The sequence below is a fragment of the Spea bombifrons genome, chromosome 6, assembly GCF_027358695.1.
Source record: "Spea bombifrons isolate aSpeBom1 chromosome 6, aSpeBom1.2.pri, whole genome shotgun sequence".
NCBI classification, from domain to species: Eukaryota; Metazoa; Chordata; class Amphibia; order Anura; family Pelobatidae; genus Spea; species Spea bombifrons.
The window spans coordinates 24,108,411-24,129,369 of record NC_071092.1 but is presented as its reverse complement, the minus strand read 5'-3'; the positions used below and the strand labels follow the sequence as shown (position 1 = coordinate 24,129,369).

At 41.6% G+C, this 20,959-nt stretch overlaps 1 protein-coding gene and 1 pseudogene across 3 annotated transcripts in view; one reads left to right on the top strand and one right to left on the bottom strand.

The window, feature by feature from the left end:
- Positions 1 to 7,941: 7,941 nt before the first annotated feature.
- The window catches only part of ZC3H7B (zinc finger CCCH-type containing 7B), a 28,170-nt gene continuing 15,152 nt past the window's right edge, over positions 7,942 to 20,959 (bottom strand). The window contains exons 14-23 of one of the 3 annotated variants that reach the window (XM_053469157.1): positions 19,055 to 19,254; positions 18,439 to 18,539; positions 17,307 to 17,488; positions 16,498 to 16,565; positions 15,308 to 15,414; positions 14,676 to 14,781; positions 12,125 to 12,233; positions 10,733 to 10,869; positions 9,701 to 9,864; positions 7,942 to 9,413 (exon numbers count right to left, since the gene is read on the bottom strand). In XM_053469157.1, the coding sequence (XP_053325132.1) occupies positions 9,742 to 9,864; positions 10,733 to 10,869; positions 12,125 to 12,233; positions 14,676 to 14,781; positions 15,308 to 15,414; positions 16,498 to 16,565; positions 17,307 to 17,488; positions 18,439 to 18,539; positions 19,055 to 19,254 (1,133 nt within the window). In that variant the 3' untranslated portion in view covers positions 7,942 to 9,413; positions 9,701 to 9,741. Of the gene's footprint in view, positions 9,416 to 9,700; positions 9,865 to 10,732; positions 10,870 to 12,124; positions 12,234 to 14,675; positions 14,782 to 15,307; positions 15,415 to 16,497; positions 16,566 to 17,306; positions 17,489 to 18,438; positions 18,540 to 19,054; positions 19,255 to 20,959 lie in introns of all 3 variants that reach the window. The other 2 variants (XM_053469156.1, XM_053469155.1) reach the window with 2 other exon arrangements.
- On the top strand, positions 17,692 to 17,871 carry LOC128501033 (uncharacterized; annotated as a pseudogene).

Here is a 20,959-nt window from a genome sequence, read left to right as displayed (position 1 = left end):
CCTGGGTTGCCATCAAGGCCATATTTAAATAGGAAGACAGGGAATTCTAGAGCCAAGCTGGTGGTTTTACCAACCAGACCAGAAATACAACCGCAATGGGGGCTACCTCTGGACTCACAGAGTTATAATTCAAACCCCCTCTGTGGGAAAAACACTGGGCACTGCACTTATTTTTGAGCATTAACAATTAACATGATCTAACACCCCAACAAATGCTAGGCCTACTTTTGCTTAGTAAACATATAAACTATAAACGGAAATATATGTAAAAGCAAGCCCTGAGAAAACAGAATCACACATATACTGTATATATACATATAACGGACGTGCAAGAAACTGCATTATTACACACAAAGTTATTTCCCATAAAGCAATGGGTAGACAAACTAAGGCAGAACGAACAAAATAAGTGACGTCAATATGGGCATGTCTAAAACCAATCTTACTCTGAATTAACAAAAGTGAAAAGATTCCAAAGAAATGTGTGAATACTACGTAAAGACATGCACATAAGGACACAAAATATGTCACTACTATGGATTTCTTAAGGGTCCCTCATTTTCTATACCTACTGTTTCAGCATGGGCACCATGGTATGAATTGCATGACCCTCATCAACAAGGGCTTTGGGTCAATTTTAGGCATGACCATACTGGTATAACCGCACATTAATTTGTTTGTGCTACTCTGCTTAGTTAAGGGCTTTTGTCACGTTTTTGATCACCATAAGCAACTTGTAAGGCAGAGTGAGACAGATTAAGTCATATCAGCAAATCCCTTAGGAATGAGAGGTGCACAGGAGAATAGACATGAGGCGGAGTGATATCAAGTGTAGGCTGGCTAATGCCGCTCCTAATTCTCCAAACGGATCGCTCACTCAGACCAGCCCACCTAGCATCAACAACCATGCCATGTCCAAAGTCACTTAAATCCCCATTTATCCCCATTCTGATGCTTGGTTTGAACTTCAACAAGTTGTCTTGACAACATCTACATTCCTAAATGCATTGAGTTGTACCTAATAAAGTGCCCAGAGAGTGTATATACATATGGTGATTAGTAGAATGTGATAACTTTCATTGGAACATCATAGAAAAAATATAGTCCACCTCTGGAATCATCAGGGTGATGGATACCTTACCTTTTGGTCATGACAGCACCCCCTCCACAGCAGCAGGCACCTGAGGGGGGCTTCCCCTACCGGACTGGCCTAGATACCCCAAAGGTATTTTCAGTTTTCAATACATTTGAGACTGGCTTTTCATACACGTTGCGTTGGACATTATTTGTGATTCTGATATAGTTTTGTATTTGAGCATAAGAAGCTCCAGCCAAACCAAATGTTATGTTCTGTACATTTCATCATGGACTGCATTATAAATTAAACCTTGTGGGTGCTGAATATGCCTGAAAGCAGGCTTAGTGGGTAAGTTTGTTAAGTTCCAAAACATACAACATTTTTGTTTCATGCAGAGATGATTTTCTCTGGCAAATAGACACAGGGTTTGAATATACAGTAGCTGTACCAGACATACCCGTAGAACACGCTTGGTAGGCTGGGGGTAGGTTTGTCACATTCTATGCAAAATGCTTTTGATCCCCAAATACCTGCATTCACAAGTTGAATTTGCTGCGTGGGGTGTCACATTGTAGTAACCATATTGAGCTACAAAAGAAGATAGTTTGCAGGTGGTACCTCACCCCGGCTCGGTTGTCACATATGTTTCCGTCCTGCTCGCCTTTCTGTTGGTGTGGTTGCCCGGACAGGGGCACCATGCTTCATGTGTGGTGGCTGTGTCCCCCTGTTTCTCAACTTTGGAGGCGATTGATACATCTTTTGGAATCCACACTACAAATACACCTCCCCTTTACACCACAATTAGTGTTATTCCACATGTTTCCAGATGACATTTCTGTTTGTGTTAAGAAACTGGTGATTCATTTCTTTTTAACTTTAAAATGGATGATAGCCTGTAATTGGAAGTCGGCCACACTCTCGAAACTCGTTGATATACTCCATCATCTGGAACACACGCACCTCCTAGAAAAATTGTCATTCCAGAATGATCAACGACTGCCTTTGTTTGATAAGGTGTGGGCTCCTTGGACGCAGGTCCAGCTTTCCCCACTGTGGCAGGGATGATTGTTGCGGTTTTTCTGTGTGATCGTGCCTGGTCCTTCCTTTCTTGTGTATCAGTTTACCATATGGTTCTCCCGTCGACTGGTCTTATTTTGGTCGTGGCGTAGTAACATTCTAATAGAGCACTATTTTGTTTTCATTTTTCCTCCCTCCCTTTTTTTTTTTTTTATTTATTTTCTTTTTGTTCTGATGTCTGTTTTCCCGGTTGGGCTCCCCTAGCCGTAAGGCTCCTTCGTCGAGTCTCGTGCCACTGCTGCGACTGTTCTTTTGTTGCTATTGTGCATTTATGCAAACTTACCACTTGTGCCTCTCTATTTGGACTATTGCCTATGTATTACATTGTTTTATTTACTGTACTATCAGTGTTGCTATTGATTTTTCATGTGTATGCTGTTCTGCAACTTTGCCTCGACGAACTTAAAAGTGAAGAATCCATTAAAAAACTTTAAATTTCAAAAAAAAACAAGTTGAATTTGCTTGTACACTGCTAGGTTCTATGCAACACTTTTCAGTTCCCACAGTGGCAGTATTTTTTTCTTCTACATAGCAATATACTGAACATGTATGCATAATGTGCCATAGTTACCTGCAGGTTAACTTGTCACCTGACTATATGTGTGGCGGTGGCCATGGCCACTGTCCACTTTGTGTCTGTCAGTCAGTGCCGCCAGGGATATGCTGGCGCAGGGTTGGTGGGCAGACACACAGAGCAAGACTACACTCAGGCCAGGGACAGGGAGGTAAGGGAATTAAGACACATGAAAGTATGAATCGGGGCATCCTGGGGAAGGTTATGAATGTGAAATAACGCAGGGTATAGAGATGGAGGTGGGTGGTTTTGGTGCAAAAGAGTGATGATGGGGGCTGGAAATGATGGTAGGAAGGAGTAAGATGATGGTGAGACGTATGAATATAGTGGTTGGGGCACATGACTTATATGAGTTACTATGTGAGTGTGTGTGATGACGAACAGGGGCAATCATACATACACACACACTATCTAACCACCTTACTCAATCTAAGACCTTACACCTACATACCTCTTACATACACCTTCTCTAAACACTATACACTTACACACATTCACACACAGCCACTCTACACATTAGACAAAATTGTTTCGGACATTTGTTTTCAGGCAAAACATTTCTTCCCTGTTCATTCAGCTTGTACAAAATGCAGGGGTATTTTTTGACTGCATGAGGGCTCCTGACCCAGGGAAGGGAAAGGCTCCTGACGCCGTCTGGACTTAGCTTTCACATACAGCAGCACCGTCGCTAGATCAAGGAAGAGCTCCACGCCGAGTTGTGCTGTGCAGTACCACCACCTCTAGCAACAGCATCACTGCACCAATTGATACACACATCCAGCAGGAGGAAAATTCAGCTGCAGCATCAGAGGAAGAACAGGGCACAGGACAGTTCTTGTGTCATATTAGACACAAGAACTGACGAAATCCACCCCACACCAGTACATTTTCTGCACTAAAATAAACTACTATTACTTTATTACTTAACTTGAAGTATTGTATATGAGTAATGACTATAAAGCTCAGCCTCAGCTAAGGTAACTTTCACTGCATCACATCGAGGCATGGACTCCATTAGACCTCTGAAGGTGTGCTGTGGTATCTGGCAGTAAGACGTTAGCAGCAGATCCTTTAAGTCCATTAAGATGCGAGGCTGGGCCTCAATGGATTCATCCTGGCCACCTTCTTCCATTGCTCCGTGGTCCAGTTTTTATGCTCACGTGCCCTTTGCAGGCGCTCTCGGCAGTGGAAAGCATGGGCACCCTGACTGGTCTGCGGCTACTCAGCCCAATTTGCAACAAACTGATGCACTGGGTGTTCTGCACCTTTCTATCAGACCAGCATTAACTTTGAGTTACAGTAGCTCGTCTGTTAGATTTGATCACACGGACCAGCCTCAACCCCAATGTTCCTTCTTTGGACCACTTTTGATAGGTACTAGCCACTGCAGATCGGGAACACCCCACAAAAGCTGCAGTTTTGGAGATGCTCAGACCCGGTCGTCTAGCCATCACAATTTGGCCTTTGTCGAATTCACTCAGATCCTTACGCTTGCCCGTTTTTCCTGCTCCTAACACATCAACTTTGAGGACAAAATGTTCACTTGCTGCCTAATATTTCCCAACCCCTGACAGATGCCATAATACCAAGATTATCAGTGTTATTCACTTCACCTGTCAGTGGTCATAATATTAAGGCTGATCAGTGTATACCTTATGCTAGTCACTTCCCCTTGTAAATGCTGGTTGGTCAGAGTGACAGAACGTAGGGAAAATCTCCCACAGATTGTTGGACTCATCAATCACAGCCATTACCACCCCTCGTATTTTTGGCTACTTCTACCTATCAGTCATTAATATGTACCCTCCTATACACAGTCCCTTTACCTCATCAAAGAGCACCAAAACTCCTTGTAAAAGTGCCAAAACGAGTTGTAATGGCGGCAGCTACACGTGGCAATGAATGGACGAATCCTAACTATTTGCAGTTTTGCAGTTCGTTTAGGCAGTTTAGTCAGGGATCACCCTCGTTATCAGAGTTTCGTATGAACACATCAAACAGGCAATATTCGTTAACAAACAAGTTTGTATGAATCTGGATTCACAAGTCTACTAGAAATACATACAAATTTTTAATTAAAATTGTAAAATGTATAGGCATTTCTGTTATTCTATATGTTTCTCAGTTGATCTACACTTAAAATGCAGAGTGTGCATGTGATATTCAGTTTATCTCTGTTTCCATATCAACTAAACCTGCACTGCAGGGCTTGCATGTGTTATTTAGTTGATCTCTATGTTTTCATGCAGTTCTAATTTAATCTACACCCACAATGCAGGGCTTGCATTTGTTAATAAATTAATCTAATTTGATAAGCAGCCTGCAAGCTTGCCAATGCCACCTCCTACTAAGTACCACCTAGGTCTAATGGACCCATGGTAGGTTCTGGTCTACTTCTGAACCATTTAAAGCACCTATCCCTCCCCTTCTCTCCCTTACATGTACACAGATATACGCATAACGTTCACCTCTAATGTCATCTGGAGCAGTGTCCCCCAAGCAGTACAAGAAGAGCGGACCAGCATCCAGCTGTGATGTCCACACAGCAATGCAGAACAAGTCAATCGGTTTGATCAATCGTTTTTTATTGATTATTTTATTTGGATTTCATGTAATGTACATAAAATAGCCCAAATTAGTGAAGTTAACTGAAGAAAATAACTTTTTTTTTTTTTTTAATATCCTTCTGGAAAGGAGTACCTAGAACAGTTCACAATACTGTGAGTTTTGGCCAGGGATCTGTAAAGCGGTATAACCACTTCCCTCTCTCAGCTACTAATGCCTCTAGCTATAGAACCCTGCACACTGATTGCTTTTTCTGATACATTGTTTGATTGCCTGCTTGCCTTAACCCCTTAATGACAAAGCCTGTACATGTACGGGCTCAAAATGCATTGTTTTCAATGGGTTTTGGGACCGCCCATTGTCCTTAAGGGGTTAAGTTCTGTGTGACTGTGTTGCAGGTTACAGAACTGTGCCCAGATGCTATATTATGCCTTTTTATTTTTACATCCCAAGTGCATTGTTTTACATTTGTCAACATTAAACTACAGCTGCCACACTCAACCTTTCCTCTAATTTACTTAAAGCATTAGCAATTTTCCATCAGGAATGTTTACCTTGGTGCATCATCGACACAAGACAGGCCTTTTGTAATATTGGTAATAAAATAATTTTAAAACATGGGTCCCAATAACGAGGCACCCCACTAGTAACAAAACCTTACAGCCTTCCATCTCTTATCACTCCATTCAACTATTTTACCATAAAAACCCAAACACTAATTTATTTATGTTTCTACCATGGGGCAGGGTCAACACCTTACAGAAATCTAGATTAGCAATATCTACTGTTCCTCTTTTATTTCCTTTATGCAAAGGTAATACAATTCACACCTATGATTATATATATATATATATATATATATATATATATATGTGTGTGAAACAGTAAATACAATTTAAACAATAAAACAGCATTGCCCCACAGGAAATAGTTTGTCGAGAGTCGGTTGGGAAAAGTGTGTTTGTCAACCCCTGAGTAAGAGATCCCCTGGAATATTGTTAGTCATACAGGTACCAAGGGGAACTTGGGAACGCTGATTTGATTTGGTAGCAACGTCATGTTTGAAAGAACTTGGTTCTCTCAACTGCAAGCCATGACATTTCAACAGAAAAGGGCCAAAGGGGGTTCAGAAGGCTCAAGGCAACCCCACAGCTATGATGATATGGCTCAAAGTAGGATATTTAGGCTTTACAGAGGAGATGCCTTAAAATGGCAAATGAGGCAGTAAAGGGGACAACGCATAATGTTTTATGGTGCTGCAAATTATTTGGATCAGCCACAGGCTGATTTTCCTTATACACATACGTTGTTGATAGTTTTATTGTACCATGAGATTCTCTGTATTTTTATTTTACATATATTTTATTGAACTGTATTGGATACTCCCCTGCTCTGTAGATGAAAGTTGAGTATAACATAGCTTTCTGGATTAAGTGCAATCTAGTAGCGCACTTTACCACTCGCAGTATATTGGTATCTTTTCTACACCTGGCGCTGTGTATATTTCCCTTTCTTTTTATTATTATTATTTTAGTTAGAACAAAATCAACTACATTAGTTTGACAAGATCTCCAGGCAACGAACCCATATTGTTTCTAATCTTGTACACCATTTAAATCCGGATTTTTAACAACCTTTACATTAATTTCACAGCAACTGACATTAAGAATTATTGGCTCTGTTGGAGTCTTCAGGCATTCTTTGGGAAATTGTACTATAATCCAAGCCAACTTTCAATCTTCTGGTGTTCCTGGTTAAATAATGAGATCATTTTTAACTGTATAGCACCAGCCTGGTCAACCTGTAACATATTGCAGCCAAAATCGTAGGACATATTTGATAGCTATCTACCTAGACATTTAGAAATGCATATAGGAACCATTTATTGGTATTTAGAGAACAGGCCAACATGGAAGACAAACTATCCAGAACTTGGATGCAACCAACAGCAGGTACATCCCCTACCCAAGAAGAGAAAGGAAAGGCCTAGAGAAAAGGATTCCTTTTTTCCTGGAGAAGGATATTGCCTGCCTGGACTTCACTGTGAAGTTGGAGGGCGTTTTTTTTTCCCCCCATGAGCTTGGCTTAGCTGGGTCTGTCATGGGGTTCATATCCCGTGACCTCTGTCGTAAACCTGCTGGTGTGATTGTGAGATAGAGTGGAGTAAATGTATTTTCTTGGCTACATTAGACACGTTCAATTTATTATAAAAAAAAAAAAAGTGAAAACATGTTAATGTCCATTTATGATTTTTTTTTCACATACCAAATTTATAACTCATGTAAATATGGTGTCTAAAGAAAGCCCTTTCCAATCTGAAAAAATATAATTCCAGTTGATGCATTAAATGATAAACAGAACTTATCTTTGAAAATACACATAGCAAAAAAAAAAAAAAAAAAGTCATATTGGTTGGTTAGAATGTTATCAAAACTCTTGGCTATATAAGTAATCTCCAACACAATCATACAGACTGCCAAAAGGCACAAGATATAGGGAAATTTAATTATGATGAACACTTTGATGGTAATAGCTCCCCCTTTAACACTCAAATGTGTTTTTGTCCTCACAATGCAGGTATTTCCATGTGCTGAATACAGACTCTTAACATATTGTCAGGAAAACAAAAAATAAAACATAAACATGCTTATTCCTGCTGATCAAATGAAGAAAATATTTAATGAAAATTCATTCTGGTGTATTTTGTATGCTTCAAATAGTTTCATTATATATGTAACATGTTGACTTATTGTGAAGTGTAATATTTTCAAATACTGCTTTAAATTTTAGTACAATACACAATAGAGGGGAAAAAATCCAAGAAAGAATTGTGAAAAATCGATTATGGAATCTCTTCTTAAAAATTAACACAATAAATTCAGACATGAGATTACAGCAGGCTTAAATTGAGTTTTTACTTAACAAGAACTAGATCCGCTCGTGTGATGGGTTTTCAGAGAACAGTTCAGTTCTTGGATGAGTAAAGCCCCTGATTCCACAGCACATGCATAGACTCATAAGAACAATACCAGAATACTACTTGTGTTGCTTTAAAGATAGGGACGTTGGACGCCATTTTTCCTAGGCTACAAACACTATGCAAGTTCAATAGAAGACTCAAGACACAGGTTATTAAACGAGGATGTTAACAGACTGGAATTTGTAAACCATGTGGCTATTTAACAGCCGCATTAGACAGTTTCACATCATTCTATGGGAATTTATGAATAATAGCAGTGTGTGTGTGTATTTTTTCTTCTTCAAATGTGTTAAATGATATATATAGAAATGGCAATACTTCAAAATAATTTCATCTTAAACAAAATATCACATTTAGCATAAACAAAATAGGTATTTAGATGTTGTAGGACTGCTTCTATAAAATGCATATATTTTGTTTATCTGTGAACTTTCTAGCCAATAACCATGATTGTAATTCTAGATCTCATTTGGAAATAACACACTAATGAAAGGAAGCAAATAATAGCGTAGATTACCTCAGTTACATGTTCTCCTCTAAAATGTAGGGCTTCGTGAAGCAATAAAAGAAAACCTGTTATATCTCAACTTTTACCAATACATCGAAACCACTACCATTTATTATTAATATTTTCTTTTTTTACGGACTCTTTAAGTTACACAATTCTCCCACTACTACCAAGTGGCAACTCCTAAATTGCTCTGATGTTTAGACCAAAGTTCTAACACACATGTATGCACGTTAATTCAGGAACCAACCCTAATAATGACAAACTGCACTGGTACAAAACAATGGTCTCAATACTGTGGATTGGAAAGAAAGAAAGAAAAAAAGCAAGATCAGAGACTTAAAACTATAGATCTTTGTTGTGAAGCAGGGGCATTTGTAAGGCTGATGTTCAGCAGGGGCCCCTAGAGAAGGATTACAATGGTTTTTGTCATTTTATTTTTTTACTGGTGCCGATTCCCGCTGCCTCTGTTCTCCATTCTTCAACATCTGTAAGTCGGAAGGTGCATTTGCCAAAGTCACAGCTACTTTGTTCCAGGAGCATGTCTTTACATGCTTTGGAAACCCTCTGCTCCAGGCGTTCTTTCAGTTAGCAAATGGGAAGCTGGCCTTACTGTAATATCTTTGGGTCTCTGTACCAGGAATGAAAGTAGAAAAAAAGGTAATTTGGGATGTAAGATCTACAAAACTGCAAGCCACAGACAAAGAATAAATGAAGTCATCTCAAACTTGAGGTGTACGACATTTTTTGATGTGAGGACTACCATTCTCTATCCAAAATACAATCTAAGTAAAGGGAAATTGTCCCTGATTCTAAATGGGGACTAGGACAGAGTTTTGGGTCTATTGTTTTCATATTTTGCCTAGCATGAATTGATTTCCTTAACAAACATTCAATACGATAAATCTATAATCTCACCTTTCACAAAGTTGGAATTCTCCAGGGAGAAATCAGAAATTCTAAGTGCTTTCATCTTTTTCCACAGTAGCTAGTTTCTCTTTATGTTTATCCGACTGGATATGCTTCTGCCACTGCTTTTCACTATTGCTGGTCTTTCCACACAGATAGCAATGGAAACTAGTCTTTTCAGGGAAAACATGAAGACAAATGTTGCTGTTAATCTTTTAAAAGGTATATCACGATGGGTTTTAATTGTACGGACAGGGTCTCTATAGGAAACCACACAGGAATAGAACATTGCAGAAAAGAGAACTATGTAATAGGTGTCCACTTCAACCTGTGTTCAGGTAATGGAGATGGACTAAGCACAATTGCCCATCATATGCAATCATTATAGTAAGGTTTGGTACCCAGATATGTAGAGATAAAGTGTAACACACAATGTGAAACAATGTTCCCCTCATGCCTACACCACAATCTGTCATCCCATCTCTCTAATGTTTGATTTGTATCCTTGAAATGTAATTATCCCAAACATAAAATTTAGTAATACATGTTCTATATTTGTATTGAGCCGGAGTCCCTGTAAAATCTACCAGTCCCAGGTAAAGGAAGGGCTTATTGCAAGCCAGTGTTTTATTGAAATGCTTCGGTTTTATACGTTTTATAGCTTCTTTCTATTTTATTCTTTTCCCACCCTTAATCTGCCACATAAATGTTTTCTATTTTTTCCACCCCATCTTTCCTGGGTATTGTACCAAGGAAATATAAGCCTCTCATCCCTCTGTAGTGTTGAGCCTTCCACATCAAGCAAAAGGCTGTTGTCTCTGGGACACTGTAATTCGCAAGTAATAAGAGAGACACGTGTACGCATATTTGTCTGTATATAGTATTAATGGCAGCTCCCCTTCGCCTTGAATGTCTATACACGGTTTAACCCCTTAATGACAAAGCCCGTACATGTACGGGCTCAAAATGCATTGTTTTCAATGGGTTTTGGGACCGCCCACTGTCCTTAAGGGATTAATGGTTGTAGATGAAGAAAAGTACCATATCATCTGCATAATCTGTGGGCATCAGGATCTGCTTCTCTGCTTCCTTCTGAGGAATGGGTGCTCCTGCCACAGCTTTGTCTGCTGAGCCATTATTCTTTGCACTTAACTCAAAAAGCAGCTGAAGATCCAAGACTGGAGAAGGGACAGCAAAGTGTTAGGAAAGATACTTTACAAGATGACAAAAGTCAATGTAACAGCACGTGAAATAAAGGATACATTTCTATCTATATATACACATATATATATTATATATACATGCATATACACAAACACACACTGTTATATGTCTATCTACCTATAACGTACTGTGCTGGCGATAAAAAAACATTCCAAACAATAAAATTCTTACCACTAGTAAAGACCTTGATAGAATGTAACAAATAAACATTTCCTTACCGGAAAATGTAAAATTCCGTGTAAGAATCTATAAGTACTATTATAGGTATTACCGTATTGGCTCGGATATAGGCCGCCCCCGTATATAGGCCGCACCCTAAAAGTTTGGTGCTTTTTTAAAGAAAAAGTTTTTTTTCTTTAAAAAAGCACCAAAAAACATGCTGCTACTCTGTCCCCCCCCCCCCCCCGAGATATGCTGCCACTCTGTCCTCCCCCCCCGAGATATGCTGCCACTCTGCCCCCCCCCGAGATATGCTGCCACTCTGTCCCCCCCCCGAGATATGCTGCCACTCTGTCCCCCCCCGAGATATGCTGCCACTCTGTCCTCCCCCCCCCCGACTTACCAGAGCAGACTCCCGGGTGTCTTACGGGGCCGGAGGGGGACATCTATGCACATCGTGTATATAACTCCCGGTGCCGGCACTCAGCGGAAGTGCCGGCACCGGAAGTTGTATACGCGTATTGCATAGATGTCTTCCGCCGGCCCTGCAAGACACCCGGGAGTCTGCCCTGGTAAGTCGGGGGGTTAAAATGCATCGTGCGGACGTTCACCGGCAACGGCGCATCGCCGCTGCCGGTGAACGTCCGTGCGATGCGCTTAGACAACCTCCCGTGCCGGTACTCCCCCCGTGGAAAGTGCTGGCAGGGGAGGCTGTCTGAGCGTATCAGACAGTAGGATGCAGGTCCCCTGCACCGCTGCGGGGGATCTGAATCCTAACCCCGCTGCCTGCCCGGCGCCCGGGACTGCATGTCCCGGGCGTCGGGCGCTAGACCCCGAATATAGGCCGCACCCCACTTTAAAGACTTAAAGTGGGGGAAAAAAGTGCGGCCTATATTCGGGCCAATACGGTATATCAAGAAACACCCCAGAAATGAAATTAGCAGCAAAGGTGCATACCCTGCCTCTAAAAATAAATACTAATATTCTTCAGAACTGTGCTCAATGTGCACTTAATGGAGCATCCACATACCATCAATTAAAACCACTCACCCTTATTCTCCTTCATAAACGTCCACATATCCTTCTCTTCTGTGCTGTGTGCAAAGGTGCAGTTCCCAATATAATGGCATTTTCTTCCATTCTGAACATGAACACAAATCTGTGTTTGGGGAAAGAGGGGCAGCAAAGCAGTTATCACGCTATAAAAGCCAAGGGCTGCACACTACATACAGGACCTACTTGCCTAACCCACTTCACCTCAAATATCAACTATGACGACATGATTTGGCAAAACAGCACAGAATAAAAAGATTACGGTAAGTCTGCAGTCTATTCACTGTTACAGAGCAATATTTTTTATGTACCTGGATAACGGTTCATCCTGAATACATTTTTGTTTCCTCTTTTCCAATTTTTTAAGAAGTTTCACAAGTTTTAATCTGGCATGTTTGTGCACCATATGCCTGTGCACTATACAACACAAGTGTCTTGTTAATAGCAGTTACGTGTAAGTGGTTGGAGACTAAATGTAGTGACACAATAGCCTTTTTGGTAAGTATCTAAACTAAAAATCTGATGGCTTGCTTCAGAGGGTACCCAACACTTGTTGACCTTGCGGTAATAGTGGCAGCTTGCACCGTGTAAGCTGCAGTGAACACAGGGCTCCTCATGAGGTAAGCAGGCGTGTGTATGTATATGTGTGTATGTATATGTGTGTCGTTTAGAGTAAATGTGTTAGTGCAGGGCTTGACAAATTTGGACTTTCAGGTCAGTGCTGTTTGTTTTTTTTTTTAAATACATTTTTTTCATTTTTTTAACTCTTTCGATACTGATGTTCCATTGGAGCACAGCATTGACAGATATTTAGTCCCCACAAGCTTGTGGGGACAAATGTTAACCCCTGCAATGCCACGAATGTGTCATACACAATTGTGGCATTGAAGGGGTTAACGCTGCACTGTCGCTCTCATGGAGTGATCAGGCAGCAGGGGGCTGTTGGGGCTGGTCTCCACACTCATGGCAGACCAAAGAACCCTCTCCCCTGTCACTGAAGCTGCCTCTGGCAGCTGGGAAGCAATTGCTGGTCTATAGACCAGCTATTGCAGGGGTGAGTCTATGATGACTGCTGTAGGCTTCTATGCCTACAGGAATCATCAAAGGGCTTGTGGGGGCTCGTTTTTTTGCTGTTGCTGGTCTGCCTGGGCTTCCAGGCAGACCACCGGCAGCAGAGCCCCTTACAAAACGGGAGTTAACCCCTAAAACGCCGCAATCGTGGCATTGAAGGGGTTAACGCTGCACTGTCGCTCTCAGGGAGCGATCAGGCAGCAGGGGGGTGTTGGGGCTGGTCTCCACACTCATGTGGAGACCGAAGAACCCTCTCCCCTGTCCCTGAAGCTGCCTCTGGCAGCTGGGACTCAATTGCTGGTCTATGGACCAGCCATTGCAGAGGGAGTCTCTTTGATGACTGCTGTAGGCTTCCATACCTACAGGAGTCATCAAAGGGCTTGTGGGGGCTCGTTTTTGCTGTTGCTGGTCTGCCTGGGCTTCCAGGCAGACCACCAGCAGCAAAGCCCCCAAAACGGGAATTAACCCCTAAATGCCGCGATCGCGGCACTGAAGGGGTTAACGCTGCGCTGTCGCTCCCATGGAGCGATCAGGCAGCTGGGGGGTGTTGGGTGAGGTCCCCAGACTTGTGTGGGGACCCAATCAACACACAAACCCCTTCCCTGAGGCTGCCTGTGGCAGCTGAAAACACGATTGCTGCTTTTCCAGCAACCGCGTTTTCAGCCTACAGGATCACTCCGTGGGAGTGATCTCAGGCTCGGGGGCGGGCTCGGAGTGGCTGTGCTGTCTGCCCAGACTTCTGGGCAGACAGCAGCGCCCCCGTGTGGTAACTCAGCCTCTTACATCCACAATTTTTTCTGGATGTAAGAGGCTGACAAAACCTAGGCGCCAGGAGAAAATTCTCTGTCGCCATGGCGACCTGGCGCCTGGGATTTGTCGAGCCCTGTGTTAGTGTACGGCAGAGGAGTGTGCACGTGTACGTGTTTAACATTAGCATTTAGAGTTTGTGCTGTTAGTGTGTGTGTTACTGCATAGTGTTAGCATGAGTGCATGTCAGGATATGGCGTTAGAGTGTGTGTATGTTAATGTATGCTTAGCTTAAGTATGTGTTAGTATCTGGTAACAGTGTGTGTGTGTCAGCGTAGGGTGCTTAAGCGTCAAGGTTAGTGGTACAAGGGAGAGAAGGGAGATAGTGTCTGTACGCATATATAAGTGTATGGCGGAGTGAGTGAGTGTCAGAGGGAGTTTGCACGTTAGTATGCTCATGTGTTCTCTTTATGGGGATGGAAGAAAAGCTGCATTGAGGCAACACTAACCCTAGGCTCACCCTGTCTGTTAGTCAGATGGAATTTCCGTATGAGGAAAAGACTGCTATAGTACTGAGAGTTTGTGGAATTTTTTACACTGGCCCAAATATAAGGCATCAATGAATAACTTTACACACATACATACACACACACACACACACACACACACACACACACACACACACACACACACACACACACACGCGTGCGCGTAAATCCAAGACTCTTACGTCATACTGCTGCGGAAACAAGCGAACAGATGGCAGGGGTCGGACAGGCATCCACTTTTTCTTGGACTTTGACATAACAAGCAGGACTCTTTTGTCTTTTGACCAGCTTCCAAGAAAAAACAGGAAGTAGTTTAGTGTTTAACAACATAAAATGAGTTTCATAATGAACAAAGAATACAAGTAACATTTTGCATTGGTGCACTTAATGAACAAATTCCCGAATATGTAATATTGTGTGTAATATTATCTGTTTGTTTTTTATTCTGTTTGTTCTGCATGAGTAAAAAAAGATTTTTACTTCTAAGGCACAAATTGAAAGGATCTGCTACCGGTACCAAGCGCTGTGTAGGATTAGAGTGATGCAGACCAGATGATTACATTTTTTTAAAATATTTTTTTCTTCTACCACACTGTTTCTTGTAGTATTATCTATACATGTTCGTGCATATAACAAGCCTCTAGTGTGTTACACATTGCATCCTTGGCCACGGAACAGGTGGGACCACAATAAAAACACATCCCTTCCATTTGATAAAAAATGTTTTTCATAATCCAGGATTTGCAGAGATCACAGAACTTTTAACCAGGACACTTATTCTTGGAAGATATGGGGATACATTATTTTACCATACCTGTGCCTGGCTTTTGCTGTGCAGTATTTGCCATCTCGATCAGCTTCAACTTCTCGGCCATTCCGCAAGCACTGCCCACAGACAAACTTCATCTTCATATCTAGGGGCTAGTGACGGGAAATGTGAAATGTTACCGGAAGAGATACAAGGCAGCTGAAATCGCTCCTACACATATACGGAAAGGCTATTATCCTCCACTGTTGTTCTTTCACGTGAATAACACGCAGCATATACATGGAATACTTGCACACAGATGCATACAGAATTACACAAGCTGAACCGGGTAGACAGAAAGCCAAACATATATAGTACATAAGACTAATGATTAATATAAAAACATTTACACCTGTACAACAAGATCTTTAAAACATGAGCAATGTAAAAATAGAGATAAGTGTACCCTGAACAACCTGCAAATCTGAAGAATTGGAATGGGCAAGTTGCAGAAAACAAACAAGATCTACTTTTGTACACGTGTAAACATAATTTGTGCATTATGTACTGCATGTGATTAATTTCAATGTGATGTGCTCTTACTCATTTAGTTACTATCTTCTGCGCCAATAAAAGGTGTTATTACCACTATACACCAAAGCAAAGATTTTCTCTCTTTTAGCTAAAATTACAGTGTTCTATACACTGTTGATTAGCATTCCTGGCTATATCTCATCTTGTTCCAATAAATGTCCTTTATCTGCAAGCCTGGAGGCTGCTGTTAAGTTTTTTTTTCTAAAATGGGAGCCCCAGGAATTGTCCCCCCCGTCATCCACTGGAACAAAAATAAATAAAAAGTTTTAAAAAAGTGATCGGTCCCCAAACTTTGTCTTCAGAGGCCGTACTCCTACAAGGGGATGTGCCACCCCTTCCTTCCCTCCCAAACCTAAGCCTTGGGAAGGCCGCATCTTCTAGGCAATGGAGACAAACTCAAGCCTTGTTTTACCTGTCAAATTCTAAGTTTCTATGTTTACCCAACATACAGAGGCATACCATGTAATGAAAAACACTGTCCTCCAATAATGTATAGCAGTCGATGGAGCCACGCACGCCGTCTAAAGAGAGTCCAATCTGAAAACTATAGCATATCTTGGACTGCAGTGTCCTAAATTATTGAAGCGCCACGTTATTCATTGCCTAGTCTTGGAAGTAGCCATTTATGTTAAATGAAAGGCAGGCATTTGTCAAGTACAAACCTTGGCTTTGGGTTCAGACACTTTGTAGATTTGCTCAGATTCTTGCACAATGGCATCATGTGACATTCCTGTTATGAAGAGACATGAGAAAGGTTAATGACTTGCACATAAAAACACCTTGAATGGCACAAATTCACTATGCTTTCGATGTCAGTGGTGAAAGCATTATTATACGTTTCCAAAACCCTATGTCTTCCAAAAAGGTACTAACTTATTATATCTACATTTTATGCAGCCCCTATTCATTTTCTGTTCCATGGTAATGGTTTCCAAACTAAAATGCATTTAGGCGTCATGGATGTAAAAATGTACTACAGACAAGAAGTAATGGTTTGTGCTGACATACATGCAAACGTGAGGAGTACACAATGCCATTTGCTGCTTGTACAATCTGAAATTATTGTATGCATAAGAAAAAATATTTTAAAAACTCCCAGTACTAAACCCTTTACACTCTTGGACTTAGCATCTCATGGGATGAAAAGGAACTGAGGCAGGTCATACTCACAAGCCACCGATTATTATACTTAATATGAAGGAAAACATTGGAGTGTTTCTAGCTTATTGGTTATCAAAGGTAATCACAAAGGCACAAACGGCATGTACCCCATTCCTAGTCCTCAAGTAAGTTTGGTTGGGAAGCAATGAGAACGGACTTGTGTCCAATGTTTGCTGGCACATATAGATATTGTATGAATTGGGGACGTTGGTTATTCTGTTTCTATGCTGTGAAGGGGTACCGCACGCTGTGACTCCTGTACATTAATAAACTCAGAATAAAAAAGAAAGAGGAACTGTTAGTAAGGTACCATATTGCCGCTGCAACTTCCAGACACATAGTTCAATATGGCTGTGTGCAAAATTGCAGGCGTCTTCTTGGGTACAGCCGCTCTGCTGATCATGTCTACACATCTCCATCTGGAAGCGCGGCTGCAGCTGCCGAATCTTGGAGTACCTTACAGTACTCAGGTTCAGCACATGAACCAGACACCTGTCCATAGAAAGAGCATTTATGAGCACAGCACCGATACTGAAATAGTAACTAGCTGCATCAAAACATATTCTCCAGCCTATGAAGTGGTTTAGCATTAACCAAAACAGTGCAGGTTTTCTCGTACTAGTAAAAGCCGTGGTTTGGTCCTGTAGTCTAAACACCTGCATTAATAGGCTTTTCTGGACCATTCTTACTAACTAATCGCTTCTCGGCCTTTTGGCTAAGATCAAGTGTAGTCTCTCTTGTGGTGGGGAGGGATGACACTGATCCTCTGGCCTTAGGGTTCGGGAAAGCAATGGAACCCGAGGTGAAATTGCCCTGGCAGAAATACCGGAGTCACCGTGTGTGGTATTGCACGCCACTGCATACGGTGAGCGCACGTTTCCACTGGCGGCCTTCCAGCACTACTCGCCCCCATGTACCATCAGGTCTTGGGGATGAGAATTATTTTTGAATCCGGCAGGCCAGAAATGGCTTGCCCTTAAATTATTTTTCTTTAATTTATATATCCCTTCGTTTTTGCACGAGTGCCTATTAATTTACTCCCTTTTGATTCACGGTTTTGAAATTCACGGCTTGGCCCCCACTATTCTACGGCACACGTATTTGTAACCACGTTTTGGACACTGTTTTTCTTTTTAGGAGGCAGTGAAGTCTGGACTTTGCTGGAGGAGGATTGGAGCCTTCCGGCCCTTTCCTCTCTTCAAGAAGGCCAGCAAGGAGTCTCACTCTTCGGGGTGAGACTCAAGATCCGACCCTCCCATGGGGGGGGGTTGGAATTTGTCCGAGTTCTCCGTGAGGGAACTCGGTATCGTAGTCTGGCTTCTGCTGCCTTGTGCACAGAATGCGGCACCAAAGGAGCACGCACCTCGGGCTTCCAAAAAAAAAAAAAAAAAATTCTTACTAACTAATGTTAGATGCCAGCGGGGTAGGCGTGCTATACTTACTTGTGGTCTGAGAAGCGGTGCTGGGTGTCCGGGTTTGTGCAGAAATCTGGTTTCTCAATACTTCTCTTACTGATGATTTGTGGTTTGCTGTCAAAACAAGCCTGAAATAAAATAGCTGAGATTCAGAGTTCATAATGCTATATAAACAGGGGAGTCTGTGAGAGAAAGCAGTAGCCAACACAAGATGCTGACAGGTCACTTTATCACAAGATGATACAGAAGAACCAGCTGTTGTAACATTAAATGAATAATGCGATGGGTCGTAATTTTATATTTCATTAAATGTATGTATTAAAATTAACCATAGCTTGTGCCATTCGTTCTTCAAATCGCTGTTAATTTTAGAAGATATTTAGAATGGGATTTCTATTTGTTTTCATGTTTCTGAACCAATCCGATGCAACAGGTTCAGCTTTTGATTAGAGAAATCCTGAAACTCTTTCTGGGCAGGTTCTCTACAGCTGTGGCGACTATGAATTATATCTGATTTTGGGGGGCACAATAGCAACCAATAAAGTGTTCCTGCCGACTAAACCTTTTTTAAGCAGATTTAATATTGATATACAAACTTGCCACTGTGTGCAGAAAGCATTTGGCAATCTGTATTCCTTATTACCAGGCACAAAAAGATGAAAGCGCCTTTCTGCTCCTGCAGCAAACGGGCCACACTGCCTAACTTTGCTCCTCCAAGTCCCTGGAAAAGCTGACTGCGCTGCAGAGTTCCTTTTTTCTCCTCGTTCCACACGTCTATCTCTTCCTGGTAATAGGCAAAGGTGCAACTGTCCCCGTATTTACAGTCCTGCCGGCTCTGAATATCTGCACATGAACAAAATATTCAAGCAATTAAATTACTTTTGGAATTAACATAATATAGCGTTATATTAAAGTAAAAAAGCTTAAACATATAGGAATTATCTAGAAAGTGATAAGTATTTCCCCAATTGGAAGGAATGACGTCACAAACTGTGTATAAAGAAATTAACCCCTTAATGACAATTGACGGTCTGGGCTTGTCACCCGAAAACGAAGGATTAACAACAATTGACGTGCCAGGACCGTTATGACTTTAAAAGGGTGCAGAAGGCGATCTAGGTTCGCTTCCTGCACCCAAACGGTGTTCCTTTAATGCCTTGACCTCGAGGCATTCAGCAACACCGCGATCAGCACTAGGGGCCGTGTCTGGCCCCTCCCCGGGGTGTCAACATCCGCCCGTTTTAAAAGCGTTTAGGAGTCAAACCTCCTAAACTTCAATGGTGTTGCTGAAATGCCTCGATCAGGAGGCATTCAGCAACACCAAACACTTACCCCAGGACGGGCTGTAACCGCTCCGGAGAGCCGTAACAACTGCCACTGCGAGTGACTTTGCCAACCGCAAGATGGCAGCCGCCCGGTAAAAAAAGATAAAGTTGAAAAAGTTCGCTAGATGCTCTCCTGACCCTCTAGAGAACTCTGGCTCCACTTGCAGGTTGAATACAGGTACTGCATCCCACCGTGCAAGTCAATGTAGCCCAGCTTTCTATTCACAGTGTGATTAGTAAAAAATAAATAAAATTAAAAAAAAAGTTAAAAAAACTGTAAAATGTAAAAATAATTCCACCAGGGGGACCTTTAAGTTAAAAAAGGCAAAAAAAAAAAATTATATTATAAAAAAATATAAAATATTTTATAAAATAAAATTTGATGGGGTAAATTGAATTGGCCGGGTTCAAAAATGTCCCAATTAACACGGGGGGAGGGATGGCCACACATCTAATTTCCGATTAGAAAAATGCACACGTCCCAAGTGTGGCCTTTTAGTTCCCCCCAAAAAACGACAAACCCATGCATGTGGGGTATCACTGTACTCAGGAGATGTTGCTGAACACATATTGGGGTGTCGTGTGACAGCGACATATACCAGGAAATGTAAATTTCTACCTAAAATATGTGTGTGGGGAAAAATATACACAAAAAAATACTACTGCAAACTGTGAAAAAATGCTGTTGGTAAAATGTGTGCATGCAAAGAGTTAAAATACCAGCATTTAAAATACCCTGATACCAAGATGTACCAAATAGGGCATGGGCAGTGGATCCCCAAATGCCAAAGTTCAACATTGAAAAATGCGCATGCCCCAAATGTGGCCTTTTGCCACCAAACAGCCAGGCAAAATCACTCATGTGAGGTATCGCTGTACTCAGGAGATGTTGCTGAACACATATTGGGGTGTTTTGCGATAGTGACATATACCAGAACCTGTTTATTCATACCTGAAGTAAAATGTGTGTGAAAAAAATGCAAAAATATTACTACCATAAAGTTTGACAAAGACTGGCGGTAGAATTAGTGCATGGAAAGAGTTAAAATACTAGCATTTGAAATACCCTGGGGTGTCTAGTTTTCAAAAATACATGGTTTGATGGGGTAAATTGCATTGGCCGGCTTCATAGATACCTGAAATGGCACAAGGGGGGAAGAATTACCAGATTTGGAAAAAAGGCTTTGAAATGGCAAAAAGCTACCTGTACATGTGTAGAAAAA